Source organism: Hyperoodon ampullatus (genome assembly GCF_949752795.1).
Source record: "Hyperoodon ampullatus genome assembly, chromosome: 2".
In the NCBI taxonomy this organism is placed as follows: domain Eukaryota; kingdom Metazoa; phylum Chordata; class Mammalia; order Artiodactyla; family Ziphiidae; genus Hyperoodon; species Hyperoodon ampullatus.
Window position 1 is genome coordinate 76,605,695 of NC_136915.1, and position 18,799 is coordinate 76,624,493.

Here is an 18,799-nt window from a genome sequence, read left to right on the forward strand (position 1 = left end):
TTGAAGAAGTCCCGTAGGCTTCAATATCTTCTATTGTATCCCATCTGAGGCCAGCTTAGTTTAGCTTTATACTATTAAAAAGCTGCTTACTTCCGGGAAGATCCCACATGCCGCAGAGCAACTAAATCTGTGCACCGAAACTACTCAGCCTGCGCTCTAGAGCCCGCAAACCACAGCTACTGAGCCCGCGAGCCACAACTACTGAAGCCTGCGCACCTAGAGCCCATGCTCCGCAACAAGAGAAGCCACTGCAATGAGAAGTATACGCACCGCAACGAAGAGTAGCCCCTGCTCCGTGCGACTAGAGAAAGCCCGCGTAGAGCAACAAAGACCCAACGCAGCCAAAAATAAATAAATTTGAATAAATAAATTTTTAAAAAAAGAAATGAAGGAGAAGATATCACTACAGACCGCTGAGACATTAAAGGGAAAATAAGGGACTACTATTGATAGAAACAACTCTTCACACATAAATTCTACACCTTTGGAGTAAACTGACCCATTCTTCAAAAGCAAAACTCAAAACAGGTCAAGGACAAAGAGATTATTTGCATAACTTTGTATCTATTAAATAAATTGATTTTGTAAATAAAAACCTTCTGAAATAAAAATCTCCAGAACCCGCCCCCCCCCGCAAAAAAAGAAAAAAAAAAACCCTGCTTACTGTAAACAGGACTCTCTTCCTGGGTGCCCTTAGGGTAAGTGCATACCCTGATCCTCTTGGACACATCCACAGGATTGGAGAGAAGACTCACACTCCATGAGGATCTATAGCTCCACTGGGCATACTAAAGCTAAAGCCATAGCTCTAGCCCTACAATTTCTGTCTATATTTAAGGTACTCCATGATCTGTCCCCAGTTTACTTTTTGATCCTATTTTTCCATAAAAGACTGCAAAACTAAGTTAAAGTATTAATGTACAGGACCTTGAATGTCAAATTGAGGAGTATGGACTTAATAGATAAGTGACTTTCAAAGTGTGTTGCTGTTCATTCAACAAACATTTACTGAGTGCCAACTATAAGCCAGGTATTGTTTTAGGCCCGGAGGATACAGTAGGGAGAAGAGACAAATCCCTGAATTTATAAACAAGCAAATAGATATATAAAATTAAAATATAAAATGACTATAGGTAGTCAAGTGTAATGAAGAAAAATAAAGGAGGTTAAGGGACTAGGAGGAGTCCAAGGTGGGGGGTCCCACTTTAGATCAGGGTCTGAGAAGGCTCTCTAAAGTGACATGTGGGTAGATCTGAAGGAGCTGAGAGTGCAGGCTATGAAAATAACTTGGGGAAGATCATTCTGGCAGGAGAAATAGCAACTGGAAAGGTCCTGAGGTGGGGGCTTCCTTGGAATGTTTGACAATTAAGTAACTAAAGATGGAAAAAAAGAACAATGTTTAAAGGATGACTCTGAAGTTTTAAGTGCAAAGATCTTTCAGGACCTTGCTCCAAAAATCACCTTCATCTTATCAGTAGCCTGTATTGATTCTCTTTCTCCAGCACCTTCTATGCTTATTTTCTTTTTCTGTCCTGTAAGAAAACACTTTCCAAATTTTTTTGGAGTAATAACAGAACGTGGCTGAGAAAATATGAAAAGGAATCAGTGGTTAGCATTCTAAAATACCACAGAAAACAAGTAAGATCTAGAAATGTATCCACTGGTAACTAGGCACTTAACTCCTTTGCAATATGAAAGTTCTGACTTTCTTGGATATTTTGTTAGTAAGTAACCAGTGGAATTATGACAGCATTAATATAAAAACAAATTGGAAGTGTAAGTTTGGTTAGGGTAGAAAGTGGGGGGAGTGGGGAGAAGATAACAATTTTGACTCTAGACAACCAACCACAATGGTAGATCCTGGTAGATTAAGGCTAATGCTAGACTTAGAAGTCATTCTGTTTAGGTTTAAAAGTTAGCAGCCATAAGGATAAAGCTTCAAAAGGCCCCCAAACATAAAGTAATACATTAAAACGAATTTTTAAAAATTCTTTGGTCCAAAAATGATTGAAAAAAGTCTCATTTCTTAGATAAAAATAAGATTAAGTGGTTGCCTAGATATATATGTAGAAAAGGCTGCATTGAGCTCAGGAAGAAAGTCTCATAATTAACTGCCAGTTTCTGCCTCAGCACATAGATCACCCACTGTCAAGGCTGAACTAGTCTAAACCCTGCTTTTTAAGATGAAGCAACTGAAGCCTGCAGATATCAATATAAGTGAGTCACCTGATTCACATAATGTCTAAATGTCTAAAGACTATGAATAACTGTGCTTTATTAAGTTTATAATATTTTTTCAAATGTTAAAAAATAAATAGATGTAATCCTGTTATCAAGTGAATTCGGGCTGAAATAGAGGACGTGAAGTTTAGAAGAAGTTTACAAAATGAATATTAAACATGAGTAAAATGCTGATTGGTATTATAGTTGAAAGTAACTCCCTCCAAAATTAAGGAATACTTTAATGATAATCACTCATTTTTTTAATGTTTTCCATTAAAAAATATTTTTACTTAAAAGTACTTTCACATTTATTATTTCATTTACTAAACCAGGACTAGACAGGGAAAAAAGAAAGAGAAGTTTCTGCTCCCACTGTGATGACAAAGATAGCCACATTAAGTTAAAAAAAAGTCTAAGTACAACAATTATATCTAATTAAAGGCTATAAAGCCTGAGGTTTCTAGTTAAGAGGTTAAGGCTGGCAGAACTCTAGGAAAGTTTGGTCCTCTCTATGCTTCAGTTAAGGGTTGGTTCATTAGCTAAAAGCTTAGCTTTATCAATATCTGCCAGTTTCACTTTGATATTGGTTGTAGAAGTTATCCCTGGAGTTATTCTTTGACTCCTGAGACATAACAAGCTTCAGGACAAGCTATAAGGAAATTAGACAAGCAATATTATAATAGGTACCTAATTGGGTATAAAGTTATTTTTTCTAATACCTGCCTTAAAATCTCTACCTATAAAGCTCTTGAAGAATGTATTCTGGTTAAGTTAAAAAAAATCTAATCTTTTCTTTATCCTCTTTTGGAAAAGTTAAAGTTGGCTACAGGTAACTCTCCCTTCAAACAATCTCAAACTACATGAATATTTTCAGCCAATCCTGTTATTTTTTTCAGTTACATAAGGGGCAGGATTACACAATCTTCATAAAACTAGTTAGAAAAATTTTCATAATACTAAGTTGCTTAGGTTATTTCCTGAGATGGCAGGTACTGTTGCTTGTCTGAGCTTCTGCTATTCTCTGTCAATACTGTATGATACTTTAAAAGCCACTGGACTGTAAGTCATTAAACCATAAAATCCATGTGTTAGATCTAAGAAAAAGTTAACCTTGAATCCTCCATGATAGTAAGAGAGTGTCTGACAGATGGTATTATATCAGTAAATGTTAGATAGATGAATGGCAGATGGATGGATAGGAGAGAAGCAGAAGGACAGACAGACTCCTTGGGTTGTGGTCCTACCATTCATGATGTTTGCATGTTCACCTATGATAACAGTACAAATCACAGGCAGAACAGCAAGGGCATACAAGCACTAGTTTCATAATGAGAGTTCTTTGTGTGGCCTCCTAGTGCAAATGTGCCTAGCTTCCCCTCCAATGTACTGTGACACAGTTGTGTGTCATAAAGTGTTACAGGTGTGTTGGAACTATTGACCCCCTCAGCCTTTGGGGTAGCAAGGAAGGGCTGGGACACAGGAATTCCCAGCCAGATACTTTTGTCATTTATCCCTGTGGGCTGAACATATAATATATTCTCATTTTTTTGTGAGTGAAAAATATTCGAAAGGGTATTTATTACGATCACATCTATAGTGGAGAATAGATTGGAGAATGGATTGATGGGAGAAGAAGATACTAGGTGATAATTAGAATGGAACTTCATAATACTATATTCTTTCCCAAATATTCTGGTCTTTAGTTCTTTTTGATATTCCCAATGTTCACTGATTATTTGAAATACTCTCCTATAAAGGAAGCACTTTTGCATTAAATAAAGCCCTTATTTCTAAACAAAAAGACCTTGTTTAGAAAATACTTTAAATAATTTAATATTTAAATAATTATGAGAAGCCATTTGGGAACAAATCAGTAAAACGTATTTGGAGGCTGAGAGGAAAATAGACACTTGAAGAGGTGAGAATTGAAAACAAAGTGTCAAATCAGAAAAGAGTAATAATTTGCCCAAGGATCACAGGGAGCTTAGAAAACTGCAGGGAATATGAACTTTCCATATGACTTATCAGATAGTACAAGTGGTTCAGAAACATATCTTGCTTAGGTACATGGCTTATGCCTGGATAATCAATAAGACATCAATTACTTAGCTAACCAAAGTAAGTATTTCTGTTTTTTTAAATCGTTCACAAAACTGGTTGAACTTTCCCACTGTGAGTAATACAAAGTTGAATAAACACATTTGACCTGACCAAGTACTGAATGCTGGCAGGGTACAGACCACTAAAATGACAGAGTACAGATCATCTTCCATGAGGTTTTTTTTTTTATTATTTTAAATCTCATTTGGGCTAAAATAGATGTGGCCATCAGGATTATTTATAGACTGTAAATCCATAAGCCAGAAAGGAAAATAGTTTTTCAGAAAAGAAATGACAATACAGAAAAATGTGCTCCCTTTTTTAAATCTTCACCTAAAACACAGCACATGAAATTAAAATCGTTATTTATTTATTTTGCCTATTTTCTTTTCTTTTCTTTCTTTCTTTTGGCCATGCTGCACAGCTTGCAGGATCTTAGTTCCCTGACCAGGGATTGAACCTGGGCCATGGCAGTGACAGCACCAAATCCTAACCACTGGACTGCCAGTGAATTCCTAAAGTTGTTATTTTAAACTGAGCATTTTTCTCCCATTTGCCAACTGGAAAATGGCAGTTAAAAAAAAAAAAAACAACTTTGTTATTTGGAGGCCATGTTTTTAGAATTTTAAAATATTTTCTTCACTGGCTGTAAAAGTCAAGGTAAAGCCAAGGGAGAAAACAGAGTTCTTAAAGCCCACATATTCAAATTAATCAAGGAAAAATACTCTAAAATTCAATAGGGGTATTGAATAAGCATTGGGTTTGGAATCAGACACACTAAGGTTTGAATCCTGGTTGTGCCATAGACCTGCGTGTCTACAGTTCATATACTTAAACTCTCTGAGCCCCGTTTTCCTCAACTGTGATATCTGAGATAAATACCTCTCCATCCTAGAGTGGTTTTGAGTATTAGGTTAGATGGTATATGTAAAAGTGCCTGGCACGTGACAGGCATGCAATAAATGGTGGTTCTTATTTCTTTAAAGAAAAAAAAAGGATTTAATGTTTAAAAGACTTAAAGAGTGAAAGGTTTTAATTTAATTCTTATGCATAATTATTAGACAATGATGACATATTACCTCTTATTTACAGTGAATAAACTCTTAGTCATCCTGTGTATTCTTATTCTACTTCTTATCACTCTTATTCTGTCATGCTGTTACTATCCCTTGCTATAGAAGTCTCTTGTGAGTAGAAGAATAATTTAAACATCTATGCGTTCACAATTCCCCCAAAGAATGAAACTGGAAGTTGGGAATAAGAAAGAAGAATTCTTTGTCAATAAGTGAAATTTCTAAAACACAAAATGGAAAAGTATGGTTTTATAAATACAAATGATTATGAATTACATTTAAATTAATGTAGGTAGGTCATCTAATATAATGAAAACAAGAAAAAACCCAACAACTTCTAAGCATGATCTAGAAGATATAGAGCTATTTTTGCTGAACGCATCACTATTTATGATGCCATTTTTAAAAAGGTTAATGCACTTCCTTGATTAGATAACTTACTCTTTGTCCTTTAGGACCTGGACTCCCAGGTGGTCCTCTTGCCCCCACAGGGCCCTACATGTTGAAAATTTAAAAATCAGTTATAGAATTAACAAGAATGTTATGAGAACAGTAGTTACAACCTTTCTTATGATATGTAATTCTCCTTGGAAATTCTTAAAATAAAATTAATTAGTCTCCTTTAAAAATATGCTTTAATTATTAAACAAATACCATACTACCCTCCCCCAATATTCTGCTTCTGACATAGTCTACTATTTGGAGAAATTTAATTTCTAAGTGTTTATACCCTGAAAAAAAATGGGAAGTATTTAATATTCACTGACCACATAGTTTTTAGGATGAGCACATATGGTGGTGGGAGACACAACACATAAGGGAGACACCCACTTAGCCAGTCTGACCAGTCTAATATTCCTGGTCCATCAAAGAAGCAATGGCTACTTTTGCAAGATTTCTTTCTCATTACTCTAGATACTTATGATAATCCCATGACATAAAAATAGATTTTTTTCTGTTACCATGAAAAATGTCACAGAATTTTCCAAATTTACATGCCACAAAAAAATAGCCTTAAAAGAAGATTAAGTTGTTATTTGTTACTAAGTCAAGTACAATGAATTATTTTTATACCCAATGGTCTCCAGTGCTTAGAAGAAAAAATTTATTTATCTATATAACACAGGTAGATAAAACCAGTGAACTTTCACAGCATCTCAAATCTATTTCTTATCTTACACGAGTAAAAAGATTGGCAACTGTGCCCTAGATCAGTCTTCGTCATTTTAGAAGTCAATGACACATCTATCAGTATGCTGGAAGATTGGGCTTATCTTCAAACCAGAAGCTTCACAAAACAGCATAAACCATTTCTGATAATAGTTCTGCTTAGGGGATCACAAAGGCTGATATTCTTCACACTTAAGTTCACAATAACTTTCAAATTTTAATAAGCAAACTTTCTCTTTAGAGACAAGGCTTCATTATCTTTCTGTAACCACAAATGGAGTTTTTCAAAACTCAGTTTGTGAATAAAGGTATATTTTCCATGAATTTTATCAGTTTGAGAATATGTGGAAATTTCTAAGAACAACATGTTGGAAATTCTGCTTGTGATTTGTTCGTCCAATAGGTCTAAGCTTGATTACTGACTCTGTTTTCTTATATGTGGTTATTCAAAAGAAAGTTTAGATGTTTTTTATTTTATATTGCAGAACTATACTATTAGAAGTGAGCAGTAAATAATAGAGCAAGTAGAAGTGAGGAGGTTCAAGATACGATGATATATTCTAGAGTGTTTTGCACTGACTGGGAAGAGAAGTCTTTTCTATACTTACAGGTAATCCCAGTGGACCCATGGCTCCTGGAACCCCAGGAGGACCTGGATATCCCTATAATTTAAGCAAAAATATAAAAGACATAAATTCTCCATCACATCTAATTATTTTCAGTGAAGACAAACAAGTAAATTATAAATAGTAACTAAAAGTGATAATGTGATAAGATCTCCCTCTACTATCCAAGACATAAGAGGCCACAGGAAATGTTCCAGAGATAGACAATATAAATAAAAAATGTTTACATAGAACATGGGTATACTTTTATTAGAAACTCTTTGCCCCTAGAAATGAAGTCTGCTAGCCAGAATCACATATTATAACCTACTGAGAAGAGAATATTCATCTCACATATCTGTAGGTTGTGTTATGCTATGAATAGATGTATATAATATTATATAGATTGTGAAACCATATCATTTTCAGATGTCAGGGAATTCAATAATTAAGAAACGTGGGCCTCTCCAGGGGACACCAAGACCAGCAGCCACGTGGCTGAGTGGGTCTTCATGCTCTGGCTGGGTGTCAGGCCTGTGTCTCTGAGGTGGGAGAGCTGAGTTCAAGACACTGGTAGACAAGAGACCTTCCAGCTCCATGTTAATATCGAACAGCGAAAGCTCTCCCAGAGATCTCCGTCTCAACGCTAAGACCCAGCTTCACTCAACGACCAGCAAGCTACAGTGTTGGACACCCTATACCAAACAACTAGCAAGGCAGGAACATAACCCCACCCATTAGCAGAGAGACTGCCTAAAATCATACTAAGGTCACAGACACCCCAACAAAAACCACCGGACATGGTCCTGCCTACCAGAAAGACAAGATCCAGCCTCATCCACCAGAACACAGGCACCAGTCCCCTCCAACAGGAAGCCTACAGAACCCACTGAACCAACCTTAGCCACTGGGGGAAGACACCAAAAACAATGGGAACTACGAACCTGCAGCCTGCAAAAAGGAGACCCCAAACACAGTAAGTTAAGCAAAATGAGAAGACAGAAACACACAGAAGATGAAGGAGCGAGGTAAAAACCCAACAGACCAAGCAGATGAAGAGGAAACAGGCATTCTACCTGACAAAGAATTCAGAGTAATGATAGTAAAGATGATCCAAAATCTTGGAAATAGAATGGAGAAAATACATGAAACTATTAACAAGGACCTAGAAGAACTAAAGAACAAACAAACAATGATGATCAACACAATAAATAAATTAAAAATTATCTAGAAGGAATCAATAGCAGAATAACTCAGGCAGAAGAATGGATAAATGACTTGGAAGATAAAATAGTTGACATAAATACTGCGGAGCAGAATAAAGAAAAAAGAATGAAAAGAACTGAGGACAGTCTCAGAGACCTCTGGGACAACATTAAATGCACCAACATTCGAATTATAGGAGTGTAAGAAGAAGAGAAAAAGAAAGGGACTGAGAGAATATTTGAAGAGATTATAGTTGAAAAATTCCCTAATATGGGAAAGGATATAGTCAATCAAGTCCAGGAAGTGCAGAGAGTCCCATACAGGACAAATCCTAGGATAAACATGCCAATACATATATTAACCAAACTAACAAAAATTAAATACAAAGAAAAAATATTAACAGCAGCAAGGGAAAAGCAACAAATAACATACAAGGGAATCCCCATTAGGTTAACAGCTGATCTTTCAGCAGAAACTCTGCAAGACAGAAGGGAGTGGCAGGACATATTTAAAGTGATGAAAGGGAAAAAACTACAGGTAAGATCTACTCTACTCAGCAAGGATCTCAATCAGATTCGACAGAGAAATTAAAACCTTTCCAGACAAGCAAAAGCTAACAGAATTCAGCACCAGCAAACCAGCTTTACAACAAATGCTAAAGGAACTTCTCTAGGCAAGAAACACAAGAGAAGGAAAAGACCTACAGTAACAAACCCAAAACAATAAAGAAAATGGTAATAAGAATATAAATATTGATAACTACCTTAAATGTAATGGATTAAATGCTCCAACCAAAAGACATAGACTGGCTGAATGGATACAAAAACAAGAACTGTATATATGCTGTCTAAAAGAGACCCACTTCAGACTTAGGGACACAGACAGACTGAAAGTGAGGGGATAGAAAAGATATTCCATACAAATGGAAATCAAAAGAAAGCTGGAAGAGCAGTACTCATATCACACACAATAGACTTTAAAATAAAGTCTATTACAAAAGACAATGAAGGACACGATGTAAGGATCAAGTGATCAATCCAAGAAGAAGATATAACAATTGTAAAAATTTATGCACCCAACATAGGAGCACCTCAATACATAAGGCAAATGTTAACAGCCATAAAAAGGGAAATCGACAGTAACACAACCATAGTAGGGGACTTTAACATCCCAGGTTCAACAACGGACAGATGATCCAAAATGAAAGGAAATAAGGAAACACAAGCTTTAAATGACACATTAAACAAGATGGGCTTAATTGATATTTATAGGACATTCCATCCAAAAACAACAAAATGCACTTTCTTCTCAAGTGCTCATGGAATATTCTCCAGGATAGATCATATCTTGGGTCACAAATCAAGCCTCGGTAAATTTAAGAAAATTGAAATCATACCAAGTATCTTTTCTGACCACAATGCTATGAGACTAGATATCAATTACAGGAAAAAATCTGTGAAAAATACAAACACATGGAGGCTAAACAATATGCTACTAAATAACCAAGAGATCAGTGAAGAATTCAAAGAGGAAGTCAAATACCTAGAAACAAATGAAAATGAAAACACGGCGACCCAAGACCTATAGGAATCAGCAAAAGCAGTTCTAAGAGGGAAGTTTATAGCAATACAATCCTACCTCAAGAAACAAGAAAGATCTAAAATAAATAACCTAACCTTACACCTAAAGCAATTAGAGAAAGAAGAGCAAAAACCCCCAAAGTTAGCAAAAGGAAAGAAATCATAAAGATCAGTTCAGAAATAAATGAAAAAGAAATGAAGGAAACGATAGCAAAGATCAATAAAACTAAAAGCTGGTTCTTTGAGAAGATAAACAAAATTGATAAACCATTAGCCAGACTCATCAAGAAAAAAAGGGAGAAGACTCAAGGCAATAGAATTAGAAATGAAAAAGGAGAAGTAACAACGGACACTGCAGAAATACAAAGGATCATGAGAGATTACTACAAGCAACTATATGCCAATAAAATGGACAACTTGGAAGAAGTGAACAAATTCTTAGAAAAGCACAACCTTTGGAGACTGAACCAGGAAGAAACAGAAAATATAAACAGACTAATCACAAGCACTGAAATTGAGACTGTGATTAAAAATCTTGCAACAAACAAAAGCCCAGGACCAGACGGCTTCACAGGCGAATTCTATCAAACATTTAGAGAAGAGCTAACACCTATTCTTCTCAAACTCTTCCAAAATATAGCAGAGGGAGGAACACTCCCAAACTCATTCTACAAGGCCACCATCACCCTGATACCAAAACCAGACAAAGATGTCACAAAGAAAGAAAACTACAGGCCAATATCACTGATGAACATGGATGCAAAAATCCTTAACATAATACTAGCAAACAGAATCCAACAGCACATTAAAAGGATCATACACCATGATCAAGTGAGGTTTACCCCAGGAATGCAAGGATTTTTCAATATACGCAAATCAACCAACGTGATAAACCATATTAACAAATTGAAGGAGAAAAACCATAAGATTATCTCAATAGATGCAGAAAAAGCTTTCAACAAAATTCAACACCCATTTATGATAAAAACCCTGCAGAAAGTAGGCACAGAGGGAACTTACCTCAACTTAATAAAGGCCATATATGACAAACCCACAGCTAGCATCATTCTCAGTGAAAAACTGAAACCATTTCCTCTAAGATCAGGAACAAGACAAGGGTGTCCACTCTCACCACTATTATTCAACATAGTTTTGGAAGTCTTAGCCTCAGCAATGAGAGAAGAAAAAGAAATAAAAGGAATCCAAATCGGAAAAGAAGAAGTCGAGCTGTCACTGTTTGCAGATGAAATGACACTATACATGGAGAATCATAAAGATGCTACCAGAAAACTACTAGAGGTAATCAATGCATTTGGTAAAGTAGCAGGATACAAAATTAATGCACAGAAACCTCTGGCATTCCTATACACTAATGATGAAAAATCTGAAAGAGAAAATAAGGAAACACTCCCATTTACCCTTGCAACAAAAAGAATAAAATACCTAGGAATAAACCTACCTGATGAGACAAAAGACCTGCATGCAGAAAACTATAAGACACTTATGAAAGGAATTAAAGATGATACCAACAGATGGAGAGATATACCATGTTCTTGGATTGGAAGAATCAACATTGTGAAAATGACTACACTACCCAAAGCAATCTACAGATTCAGTGCAATCCCTATCAAACTACCAATGGCATTTTTTACAGAAGCAGAACAAAAAATTTCACAATTTATATGGAAACACAAAAGACCCAGAATAGCCAAAGGAATCTTGAGAAAGAAAAATGGAGCTGGAGGAATTAGGTTCCTGGACTTCAGAGTATACTACAAAGCTACGGTAATCAAGACAGTATAGTACTGGCACAAAAACAAAAATATAGATCAATGGAACAGGATAGAAAGCCCAGAGGTAAACCCACGCACATATGGTCACCTTATTTTTGATAAAGGAGGCAAGAATATATAATAGAGAAAAGAGAGCCTCTTCAATTAGTGGTGCTGGGAAAACTGGACAGCTACATGGAAAAGAATGAAATTAGAACAATCCCTAACACCATACATAAAAATAAACTCAAAATGGATTAAAGACCCAAATGTAAGGCCAGACACTATAAAACTGTTAGAGGAAAACATAGGCAGAACGTTCTATGACATAAATCACAGCAAGATCCTTTCTGACCCACCTCCTAGAGAAATGGAAATAAAAACAAAAATAAACAAATAGGACCTAATGAAACTTAGAAGCTTTTGCACAGCAAAGGAAACCATAAACAAGTCGAATAGACAGCCCTCAGAATGGGAGAAAATATTTGCAAATGAAGAAACTGACAAAGGATTAATCTCCAAAATTTACAGGCAGCTCATGCAGCTCAATATCCAAAAAACAAACAACCCAATCCAAAAATGGGCAGAAGACCTAAACAGACATTTCTCCAAAGAAGACATACAGATGGTCAAGAGGCACATGAAAAGATGCTCAACATCACTAATCATTAGAGAAATGCAAATCAAAACTACAATGAGCTATCACCTCACACAGGTCAGAATGGCCATCATAAAAAATTTATAAATAATAAATGCTGGAGAGGGTGTGGAGAAAAGAGAGCCCTTTTGCACTGTTGGTGGGAATGTAAATTGGTACAGCCACTATGGAGAACAGTATGGAGGTTCCTTAAAAAACGAAAAATAGAACTACCATATGACCCAGCAATCCCTCTACTGGGCATATACCCTGAGAAAACCATATTTCAAACAGTCATGTACCACAATGTTCATTGCTGCACTGTTTACAATAGCCAGGACATGGAAGCAACCTAAGTGTCCATCGACAGCTGAATGGATAAAGAAGATGTGGCACATATATACAATGGAATATCACTCAGTCATAAAAAGAAATGAAATTGAGTTAGTTGCAGTGAGGTGGATGGACCTAGAGTCTGTCGTACAGAGTGAAGTAAGTCAGAAGGAAAAAAATCACAAACCATATGCTAACACATACATATGGAATCTAAAAGAAAAAAAAAAAAGGTTCTGAATAACCTAGGGGCAGGACACGAATAAAGATGCAGATGTAGAGAATGGACTTGAGGATATGGGGAGGGGGAAGGGTAAGCTGGGACGAAGTGAGAGAGTGGCATAGATTTATGTATACCACCAAATGTAAAATAGCTAGCTAGTGAGAAGCAGCCACATAGCACAGGGAGATCATCTCGGTGCTTTGTGTCCACCTAGAGGGGTGGGATAGGGAGTGTGGGAGGGAGACACAAGAGGGAGGGCATATGGGGATATATGTATACGTATAGCTGATTCACTTCGTTATAAAGCAGAAACTAACACACCATTGTAAAGCAATTATACTCCAATAAAGATGTTAAAAAATAAAAGAAATGTGAATGTGTACAAATACTTTAGCCTGTCACATTTCAGAAGGAACACATCCTTTGTGGTTTAACCATATTCAAATGATTCAGAGAATGCCTTAGGAGTCAATAATTCATGAAATTAATTAGCCTTATGGGTATATTAAACTTCGTAGTTGACAGCAATTGGAGATAGGTAAAAACATAATCTTACAGTGCTCTATTCATAATACAGAAGTTAAAAGAGCAAAAATTTATGTAAAATGAATTTGTAAATAGCATTAGGTATACCAGATCCATCACAGTATATTTTCTGAAAGCAAGATTCTTTAATTGAAAATAATTGTTCGTTTCTATCACATTTAGAAACCTTAATAAATGAAAAAACTGCAATCTAGATATAAAATTTATCAGCTATTACTGTCTTAAAGGTAAAAGAATGTAAGATGAATTCTGGATTCTGCTCTTCCACATATCAAATAATTACATTGTGACCACAAACTTACGGAAAAGTGGCAATGATGATATGTACCATATAAACTTTAGGCTATAAAAAAAAAGTAGATTCTCATTGAATTTTCTTCTTCATCCACTTAAGCTAACTTAGGATGGTTTAATTCGTCTCTTAAAACTATAGGCTCATTCGACCTAGCCATGTGATTTGCATGCTTTTCAGTGCCAATCAGCATTCTGAATGGTGAACTGTTTAGAGGAGAAGAAAATTCTAATGGAAATTTACCACAAAATAGCATTTTTCACTTACTTAAACTTCATTCAAGGCAATTCCACCTCTGGAATGCCTTAACTTTATTATGTTCGTTGGACACATATCTTTCAAATCACTGAGCTCTTACCAAAATGCCCTTTTCCCCCTGGGGACCTAGTGGCCCTGGATTTCCACGTTCTCCCTTTTAAAACAAAGAAAAAAGAAAAACATTGAGGCATGTTAATTAGTCATGAATGAGCTAAGCCTAGACAGGAAACTCATCCTAATTTTCAATAATTTTTAAATTTACAAATTTTGCATTTTTACTCTAAATTTGCTAGACTTTTAATGAAAATCCTCTTAAGATACTTTTTAAGGGATAAAATACTAAAAAGTCTTATTAAAATGACAAAAATAGAAATTATGAATAATCAAGATTTAAAACTGAGCAGGCATCATATTCTAGTTTTGCAAGTAGAAATTCTTATAATTTTGAGACATAAAATATAAGAACTGTAAAAGTATGAAAGCATATTGTAAAAATTAAGTGTATAACCATTGAACAAAATTTTATTTCTGTAATCTGTCCATCACAATTAAGCATAATCATGATAATCACATATGCCACAGCAGATTAAGGGTCTAAACTGATTTACATTAAAATTCCAAAACTTTTCAACATGTTAGTGTAGAAAATTTAACCTAACACAGAAGTAACTAAATCAGAATGAAGAAAGTACAAAACCATCTAAATTTTTTGAACTGATGCCATTTTATATTTGTTATATTGTTAATAAAAAAACCGACAAGTATATATCAATCACTTTTAATGTACTAAGTGAGAGTTGGAGAGATATAACAGATATTTGACTTAGACTCTACCCTCAAGTAATTGAAAACATGACATTAACAAAGATGAATCAATTAAAGGACAATGAAATTTTGAATCGTGTGGTACTTATTCTAAACCCAGGAAGGGAAGAAATCAGGAAGGATTAGAATAATCTGGAAAGACTTTACAGAGGAGATAGAAATTTAATTGAGTAGTGTAGTTTGGCTTTGAATAAATAGAGGGAAGAGGAGAGGATACTCTAAACCAAGAAAACAGTAAGAATAAGAATAGGGAAGAAATTTAATTGAGTAGTGTAGTTTGGCTTTGAATAAATAGAGGGAAGGGGAGAGGATACTCTAAACCAAGAAAACAGTAAGAATAAGAATAAGGACAAGTATGAAATATGAGATGGGGAGCAAGAAAGGTTTATACTGGAGAATATTAGAAAATTTGTTGGATGAACTGATTAAGCAAAATCACATAGTATCTTGACAGCAAAGTAGAGCCGTTAACAGCCTTCAACAATAGGGAGGCTAATGAAGGTTCTTCAAAATGCTTTATCATGACCCATCAGAATTAGTCTTCTGCTTATAGTATGTAGGCTGGATTAAAAGATAGGGAAAGGGTAGCGTAAATATGATAGAGGGTAAATTTAAGATAAACTAATAAGAGTATGTCTGAGGGGGTAGATAGACTAATAGAAAGGACAAATTGTAAAGAGAAACTCTAAGACCTGCTAAAAGATTAGGCATAGAGGATGGAGGAAAAGGGAAATGCAAAGATGGGTGCACTCTATCTATTCTGGAAGACTGGAAGAATAGAGATAGGTATAAGGCATACTAATAGAAATGAGATAATTGGGAAGAAACCAGTTTGGATGTGGGAAAAAAATGATGAATTTTAAATACTGGGTTGGCCAAAAGGTTCGTTTGTTTTTTTCCATAAGATGGCTCTAGTAGCGCTTACTTGTCTTTAACTTCGTTCGAAACAATTTTGTTAGATTGTATTATGACAGCTGTCATATCAGCGTGCATTTAAAAATATTATCAAAATTGGTGAATTTTTGTGTAGCCATTTTAATACTGAAGATGGAAGAAAAAAGCAACATTTTTCTGCATATTATGCTTTATTCTTTCAAGAAAGGTAAAAACGCAACTGAAACGCAAAAACAAGATTTGTGCAGTGTATGGAGAAGGTGCTGTGACTGATCAAACGTCTCAAAAGTGGTTTGCGAAGTTCTGTGCTAGAGGTTTCTTGCTGGATGATGCTCCACCGTCAGGTAGACCAGTTGAAGTTGATAGCAATCAAATCAAGACATTAATTGAGAACAATCAACATCATAGCACAATATCCAAATCAAGCGTTGAAAATCATTTCCACCAGCTTGGTTATACTAATTGCTTTGATGTTTGGGTTTCACATAATTTAAGCAAAAAAAAACAAAAAAACAAAAAACCTTCTTGACCATATTTCTGCATTGATTCTCTAGTAAAACGTAATAAAAATGTTCCATTTTTAGAACAAATTGTGATGGGCGATGAAAAGTGGAAACTGTACAATAATGTGGAACGGAAGAGATGGTGGGGCAAGTGAAATGAACCACCACCAACCACACCAAAGGCCGGTCTTCAACTAAAGAAGTTGACGCTGTACATATGATGAGATTGGAAGGCAGCCCTCTATTATGAGCTCCTTCCAGAAAACCAAACGATTAATTCCAACAAGTACTGCTCCCAGTTAGACCAACTGAAAGCAGCACTGGATAAAAAGCGTCCGAAATTAGTCAACAGAAAACTCATTATCTTCCATCAGGGTAATGCAAGACCACGTTTCTCTGATGACAAGAAATAAAAACTGTTACAACTTGGCTGGGAAGTTCTGATTCATCTGCCGTATTCACCAGACATTGCACCTTCAGATATCCATTTGTTTCGGTCTTTACAAAATTCTCTTAATGGAAAAAAATTTTAATTCCCTGGAAGACTGCAAAAGGCACCTGGAACAGTTCTTTGCTCAAAAAAGATAAAAAGTTTTGGGAAGAAGGAATTATGAAGTTGCCAGAAAAATGGGAGAAGGTAGTGGAACAAAACAGTGAATAAGTTGTTCAATAAAGTTCTTGGTGAAAGTGAAGAATGTGTCTTTTATTTTTTACTTAAAAACTGAAGGAAACTTTTGGCCAAGCCAATATGCTGTTTGACTTAAATTAAAAATTTCAGATGGAAATAACTGGAATATTATCGAATTTACTTCTAATCCTGGCTCTACTTAATTATTCACAAAGAGTAGCCTTGCATATTAGACTATCATGCTCTGCTTTATATTCAGCAAGTCAGTTTCAGTCAAAGACTCGAAGTTTTTGGTTTATTACCTACTAGTTCATTATAAGATTCTATTAAAAAAAAATTCAAGAAAATGCCCTTGCTGGTTTCAAATAAAGAATTACTTACTTTTTTTAAAAAAAGACTTTCTTAAATTTGAAATCAATATGGAAAATCACTCCCAAGATAATGATTTCTAGGAAATTCTTAAGCAAATTACAATTTCCATCACAATAGCCAAAAAGATCCTTGAATAACTTCATACTGAATTCCAAGCGGATATAAAGAGTTTGTGACTGAAACTTGGATCAGGGAAAGTGATAACTTATTCTTCACTTTCAAAACTGTTTCCTTTAGGAGCCTGTTCTCATAAGTAGATTTAAATATTTTCTAGCCATAAACCTAGACCATCAATTTCATCTTTTCTCTTCAGAGCACATCATTATAGCCAAAAGAGTACTCTGCCTTTTAAAAATTAGAAACATACATGCTATCAGCTATATTTCAATATATTTAAGAGATTCAGTACAGGTAATGCATTTTAAGTTATGAGTAATTTCTAATTTCTAATTCATAAAATATCATATGACTGTCTCTCCTTTGAGTTTAGCTTAGAATCCTTACTATTGAACAAAACAATGAAGGAAATTACCTTTTCACCAGTGCTTCCAGTCATTCCAACTTCTCCAGGTGAACCAACAGGTCCCTTTTAGGAAAAAATATAATAGAAAATACACATATATTGTATTACTATTATAGCATCCTGGTTTTAAGTCACCTATAAACATGATGTTTCTTTCTAACTCATCCTAAATTTTATCTTAAAGTAAAATTCCTCCTGGTATAGGCGTCCGGCCTAAGACTTCACATCAGAATTAATTATTCAGTTAATCAACAAATATATATGAATGTCTAATATGTGACGGGCTGGCTGCTGGGAGGCACTGAGTTTCAAATTCAAACATAGTCCCTATCCTTGTAGAACTTACAGTTCAGTGGATGTCATAAAAACTCCTGCAGTTTTTGTAGATTCTTGACGTGGATACACTAGCTTAAGAAATCATTTCTGTGACTTCCTTCTTTGAAAGCTCCTCAACACATGAGGGAATAGCACATACCCACTCGTTAATTCATTCAAAAAATATTTGGTGCCTACTTTGTGCCATGCACTATGCTGCTTGCTGAGATTTCATTAGTAAGCAAAAGGAGATCTAGGCCCTGCCCTGATGAGGTAAAAAATCTTGTAACAGAAACAAGAACAACTAAATTAGAAAGTGAATATTTATAAATTATGATACAGGTTCACAAAGGAAGCAACTGAGGTGGAGAATAAAAGTGAGGTGATGCTGAGGTGGAGAATAAAAGACAAGACCTATTGTAGGAAAGATGGTCAGGGTAAACTTGAGACCTGACATTTAAACTGAAAGCTGAAGAATAAAAAGAGGCCAGCCAGCCAAGCACAGAAAGGAAGAAGAGAGTTCTAGGTGGAGAAAATAGCTTGAAGTAAAGAATGAATTTGGCAGAAGAAGTGAAAGAAGGCAATCAGTACCACTGTTTCAGAGTGAACAATGCTCAGGGTGCATCTACCTTTGTCTCTATGGATTCTACTTCAAGCAGTGTAGAAAGCAAAAATGGTAACGTAGAACAAGCTTTACAACAAGAGTATAATCCTTCTCCCT

The 18,799-nt window shown here is 35.4% G+C and overlaps 1 protein-coding gene across 1 annotated transcript in view; it reads right to left on the bottom strand.

Moving 5' to 3' along the window:
- COL24A1 (collagen type XXIV alpha 1 chain) overlaps positions 1-18,799 on the bottom strand; it is a gene marked incomplete at both ends in the record, with an annotated part of 398,140 nt that overhangs the window by 146,281 nt on the left and 233,060 nt on the right. The window contains 4 exons of the mRNA XM_079698762.1: positions 5,838-5,891; positions 7,175-7,228; positions 14,119-14,172; positions 17,773-17,826. Of these exons, the coding sequence (XP_079554888.1) occupies positions 5,838-5,891; positions 7,175-7,228; positions 14,119-14,172; positions 17,773-17,826 (216 nt within the window). The remainder of the gene's footprint in view (positions 1-5,837; positions 5,892-7,174; positions 7,229-14,118; positions 14,173-17,772; positions 17,827-18,799) is intronic.